The sequence below is a fragment of the Nicotiana sylvestris genome, chromosome 12, assembly GCF_000393655.2.
Source record: "Nicotiana sylvestris chromosome 12, ASM39365v2, whole genome shotgun sequence".
In the NCBI taxonomy this organism is placed as follows: Eukaryota; Viridiplantae; Streptophyta; class Magnoliopsida; order Solanales; family Solanaceae; genus Nicotiana; species Nicotiana sylvestris.
The window spans coordinates 162,104,883-162,110,882 of record NC_091068.1 but is presented as its reverse complement, the minus strand read 5'-3'; the positions used below and the strand labels follow the sequence as shown (position 1 = coordinate 162,110,882).

General features: G+C 36.8%; 1 protein-coding gene across 1 annotated transcript; it reads left to right on the top strand.

The window, feature by feature from the left end:
* Positions 1–619: 619 nt before the first annotated feature.
* On the top strand, positions 620–5,145 carry LOC104228492 (heat shock 70 kDa protein, mitochondrial). Its single transcript, XM_009780957.2, has 6 exons — positions 620–843; positions 2,407–2,483; positions 2,572–2,650; positions 2,776–3,342; positions 3,423–4,043; positions 4,178–5,145. The coding sequence occupies exons 1-6, from the start codon at positions 769–771 to the stop codon at positions 4,802–4,804; spliced, it is 2,046 nt and encodes a 681-aa protein (XP_009779259.1). The 5' UTR covers positions 620–768; the 3' UTR covers positions 4,805–5,145.
* The last annotated feature ends 855 nt before the right edge of the window (positions 5,146–6,000 follow it).

Genomic DNA, 6,000 nt, shown 5'->3' with positions numbered 1-6,000 from the left:
TAAGGTGTTAACCTTTGCTACAGGAGGTAAAAATTTCTTCATCTTTTACAATAGTTGCATATGCAAAAAGACATTTTTTAAATTTAAAATTATTAAAATCTTACCTAAGGTCAATAACCAAAAGAAGTTAAATGAATTTTTTTATATATATTATATTAATTAAAAAAATTACTGGAAGAAATTGACTATAAAAAATTACCAATAAGTTTGTATCTTAAAATGTTAGAAATAGGCTTCAAAAAAAAAAAAAATACAAAGTTTTGTTTTATAAAACTTAGGGTTATGATCCAGGTTTGATTTGAGCCGCCCACTGCAAAGCAATTGGTGCCAAATTTGAGCGACTGTCAATATATTTTTTCTTTATATTGAATAGAAAAAATTAAGAAAGTGATACGGTTATGTTTATTGTCTAAATTTTGACATGTGAAAATAAAGATCTTTGAAAATTTTATCACAAAAATAAAACTATAGTAATGAGTCACAAAATTAATTTAGACAATTAATAGAGAAGGAAATTATTCAAAAAAAATAAAAATTATGGACGCAAAAAAAAAAAAAAAAAAACAGAAAAAAGGAAAAAAAAGAGTATAGAAGGCGACATCACATACCTCTAGAACATTCTCACACAGTCGTCGTTTAATTGTACACCGCCACGCCACCTATATTTTCCCTTTTGCCGAAGCCACTACTGGAATAATCTCTAAAACCCTAAACCCTAGCCTCCATTAACAGAAGCTGCAAGCTCGTCGTTCCTTACTGTTTTCTCCGATGGCGGCCGCCGTATTGCTCAGATCTCTTCGTCGCCGTGACATTGCTACCTCCTCTCTTTCTGCTTATAAAGCTGTATGTGAAGTTTCCCTCTTTCTTATCCTTCAATCATTTTCACAACTGTTGTCTGTTTAATCTTTAATCTTCTCAGTTTTGTGATTTCAGATCAGATTGTGGTGTTAGTGAAAATATTCTGTTATATAATTTCCCCTTGTAGTTAAAAAAAGGAAGAAGAGAAATGTGTATTTTTAGCTGATTTCAAAAATAATAGCCCACAAAATGTATATTTTTTTGTATATATGTGTATTATATACATATAATATAAATATTTTTTTTACACTTTTTGGCTAGCTAATGTAATTAGTGTTGCCGATCCGCCAATCCTGTATTTTGCCCAAAAAAAAATAGGGGTGTGGAATTCTAATGTTATATTCTGAAATGATCACTAAGGTGCTGCTCGTCTTTTTGGCTTTTAAATTTTCGTAGGGATTTGCATCAAATGGATTCTGATCAACCAGAAGTGTTTGTTGTTTATAATACTATTTGTTTTTTGGTCATTGCTTTTTTTGACAGTAGTTGCAAGTTTGTATAAGGATAAGTGTTAGGTCTAGAAAACATCTAGTTTTAGGGCGTGTTTGGTACGAAAGAAGTCATTTTCCTAGAAAATATTTTTTGGTATTTGGTTGGTGAGTGGAAAATATTTTTACAGAAAAAGCAAATTAAAGAGTGTTTTGATGAAACTTTTGAGTACTAGAGATGGGTAATAATGTGTAAGTGTTGAAACAAGTAATATGAAGCTAGAAGTTAAGATAGTTGCAAGTAAAATGACTTCGGACCATAAGTGATGGAACTCATTTTCCTCCTTTTGATGGAAAAGGTTTTCCATGGAAAATGACGTGTCATCCCAGACACCAGAAAATGACTTTCTCATGGAAAATATTTTTCTGAAAGTCCTATCCCTGGTAGCAAACACACACTTAAAGAACTCATATTTACTGTAGAAGAAAAATGATATATCTTTGGGATGAAATGGCCCTGGTTGCTGGATCAAATAGTTTGGAGCGAACTGATAATTCACCTTAGAAGTAAAATGATATAACATGGGGATGGAATGGCTCTTATTGCTATTTTTCAAATAGTTGATATCAACTAGTTTGGGATTGAGGGATAGATAGTGGAATATATTCCTGAGAGGGAGGGGAAGAGGGAGCCTGCCTTTGTGATCGGTATTGTGTGTCATGGTGAGAGACTATTTACTGTGAGTAGCATGGTGAAATTTGCAGGCTTGCTAGGCAGATTTCTATCAAGGGAGCAAGATGTGTTTGTAACTCCTAATGCATTTTCTTAAAGTGGGGAGAAGTCTATCATTTTGTTTGTTAAGATAAATGTGGAGTGATATTCTCTTTAATTCATCTGGTGATATGCATCCATCTGTCGCATGAATGACTTTGTGGATGCTGTCTATGCTTGGTTCTTTCACTGGTTGACATTCATAGGTATTCTTTGTTCGCAATTAGCTGATTCTTGTATGAGAACTTTGCTGTGTGTTTTTTTAATTAAAATTAAAAATCAAGATAAGAACTTTTTTGTTGAAAAATAAACTTTTGCTTATGTGGGTGCTACATATGGCTTCTGCAGCTTGCTTCAAACACTAAGCCGTCATGGTGTCCAACACTTGGTGGTGCTAAATGTGCTGGTCTAGCCAGACCGTTTTGGTAACTGCCTTATGTCTCATCTCTTTCACCTTTCTGTATGATTAGAATATGTACTTGTCTATTGGAACTCATCTTTCATATGGTGCAGCTCTAGACCTGCTGGAAATGAGATTATTGGGATTGACTTGGGTACAACAAACTCCTGCGTTGCAGTGATGGAGGGCAAGGTAAGAGTCTGGTTCATTAGGAATGGGTTAAACTTGTTCCTTTGTGGTAGCACTGTTTAAGTGCTCCTTAGACGGAGTTGGTTTTGGTGAATTTAAGACATGGTTTGATGCTTTTATTCATGCAGAACCCTAAAGTGATTGAGAATGCTGAAGGATCTAGGACCACTCCGTCAGTAGTTGCCTTTAACCAAAAGGGGGAATTGCTTGTTGGTACTCCAGCCAAACGTCAGGCAGTCACCAATCCTACAAATACCGTATTTGGGACCAAGCGTCTAATTGGTAGGCGGTTTGATGATCCCCAGACACAGAAAGAAATGAAGATGGTTCCTTACAAAATAGTGAGAGCTCCCAATGGAGATGCTTGGGTTGAAGCCAATGGACAGCAGTATTCTGCAAGTCAGATTGGAGCGTTTATTTTAACAAAGATGAAGGAAACTGCAGAGGCCTATCTAGGGAAGTCTATAAATAAAGCTGTGATAACTGTTCCAGCTTATTTCAATGATGCTCAGAGGCAGGCAACCAAGGATGCAGGGCGAATTGCAGGCCTTGATGTGCAAAGGATTATTAATGAGCCTACTGCTGCGGCACTTTCTTATGGTATGAACAACAAAGAAGGTCTTGTTGCAGTCTTTGATCTTGGTGGTGGTACCTTTGATGTTTCTATATTGGAAATATCAAATGGCGTTTTTGAGGTAATTGAAGTTTTTTGTGATCTCTGATGTTCGTCTTGTTGTTTTTTATTCTGACCATCCTCTAAGTATCTACCACTCAGGTCAAAGCAACAAATGGGGACACCTTTTTGGGAGGAGAGGATTTTGACAACGCGTTGTTGGAATTTTTGGTGAATGAGTATAGAAGGACAGATGGAATTGACCTGTCAAAAGACAGGCTTGCCCTGCAAAGACTCCGAGAGGCAGCTGAGAAAGCTAAGATAGAGCTATCATCAACCACACAGACTGAAATTAATTTACCTTTCATCACAGCAGATGCATCAGGAGCTAAACATCTTAATATAACTTTAACAAGATCCAAATTTGAGTCGTTGGTGTCCAACTTAATTGAGAGGACAAGGGATCCTTGCAAGAACTGTTTGAAGGATGCTGGAATATCTACAAAAGAGGTGGATGAGGTCCTCCTTGTTGGTGGTATGACTCGTGTCCCTAAGGTGCAGGATGTTGTCTCTGAGATCTTCGGCAAGAGCCCATGCAAAGGTGTAAATCCAGACGAAGCAGTTGCCATGGGAGCTGCAATTCAAGGTGGTATTCTCCGTGGTGATGTGAAAGAGTTGCTGCTTCTGGATGTCACTCCATTGTCTCTAGGTATTGAGACTTTGGGAGGTATCTTTACCAGGCTGATCAACAGGAATACCACCATACCTACAAAGAAAAGCCAGGTAAGTTGTTAGGTTCTGACAGTGTGTCATATTAATCTTTGCAATTGCTTATATTCTCAATGTTATATGGGCAGGATTTTTTTCTCTTTTGTCATGGCTTCTAAATTTTGCTGCCTCTCCTCTTGTTATTCCAGGTGTTCTCTACTGCTGCTGATAACCAAACCCAGGTTGGCATTAAGGTCTTGCAAGGTGAGCGAGAGATGGCATCTGATAATAAGATGCTGGGAGAATTTGAACTTGTTGGTATTCCTCCTGCACCAAGGGGTATGCCTCAGATAGAAGTCACATTTGACATAGATGCAAATGGACTTGTCACGGTCTCTGCAAAGGACAAGGCCACTGGCAAAGAACAGCAGATTACTATTCGGTCGTCCGGTGGACTCTCAGAAGATGAGATAGACAAGATGGTCAAGGAAGCTGAGATGCATGCCCAGAGGGATCAGGAGCGGAAGGCACTGATTGATATCAGGAACAGTGCAGACACTACCATATACAGTATTGAAAAGAGCTTGAATGAATACAGGGACAAGGTCCCCAAGGAGGTTGCCACAGAAATTGAAACAGCTGTTTCCGACTTGAGAACAGCAATGGGAGGCGATAACATTGATGAAATCAAATCAAAGCTTGATGTAGCAAACAAGGCTGTTTCTAAGATTGGACAGCATATGGCCGGTGGTGCCGGAGGTGCCTCTGGAGGTGGCTCTGAAGGAGGTTCTCAAGGGGGAGCCACTGAGGCCGAGTATGAGGAAGTAAAGAAGTAGATTATCTTAGGGAACATTGAAGATGGCACGTTGGAGTTGGTTTAGATCTCATTCTGTTGTCGAAATGAAAATTTTCTTTGTCAACCTCCTATACTCTCCCTTAGTATGCTGTATAACTAAAAAGTTGATGTGAACTGCTTTACTTCTGAAATTTTTTGTTCTCCTAGTAGAGGGGTGAGATCAACCTCATTATGATTTAGGCTATAGTAGAATTTTTGTGATCTCATTCTCAAGGTCAAAGTGAACCTTGCGTTATGTTGCAAAAATAAATTACTTCATGAGATGTAGAGTAGATTGTATGACTAGATTACCCTTGCCTTTTAAGTTTCTTTTCTGTGGCATGTTTTTCTTGGGGGATTTTCAGTGTGATTGAGCTCCTAGTGTGACAGTAGTTAATGTATTGTTGCCTGCTGAGGTATCTCCTCGGTTGTGGTTTTTTCCTTGAAAGCTAAAGTCAGCGTCAAATTCGGACAGGGAGTACTTATTATAAATAGTTTTTTTAATTGAAAAGATAGAGATTTTTGTTCGTGAACTCGGTGTAATTATATTGATTCAGACAAATTATATATAATCCTTTCTGCTACAAATAGTAGTGTGGATGCTCATTTGCATCCACTGCTCTAGAAATATAACCTCCAGTATTATCCGTAACTTTTATTACTTCACTAATGTTTGTAATTCTCATTATGTATCTATAATCTCAATGTTTAATACAATATTCATAGCATCCCATCCCTTTGTATTATTTCAATGCAATCCTATGAATACAGAATTTGGACATTATATTATGTACGCTTGGAAGAAATAAGAAAAGCTCAACTCTATTGTTTTTATCTTTTATATTGTTACCTTTTAGCTTTGATTTCTTAAAACTTTTTACATTATTAAGTCATACTTATCGTAGATATTTCCATATGATTAAAACTCAAAGCTTGCGCGATTGTTTGTACTCTTTATGAAAATAATTTTTAAAAATTTATCACGATTAATAGTTTTAACTTAGAGCTAACTTAATACCTCATGCAGAAGCTGTCAAATGAGAAGTAACGGAAGGCCATCTTAGCTTTCTAGGAATTATTATGCAAATATATATATATATATATATATATATATATATAAATGTGTGTGTGTGTGTGTGGAAAGGTATGATGATTATGAGTGAAGAACATCATAACTGAGATCTCATTGATAACTGA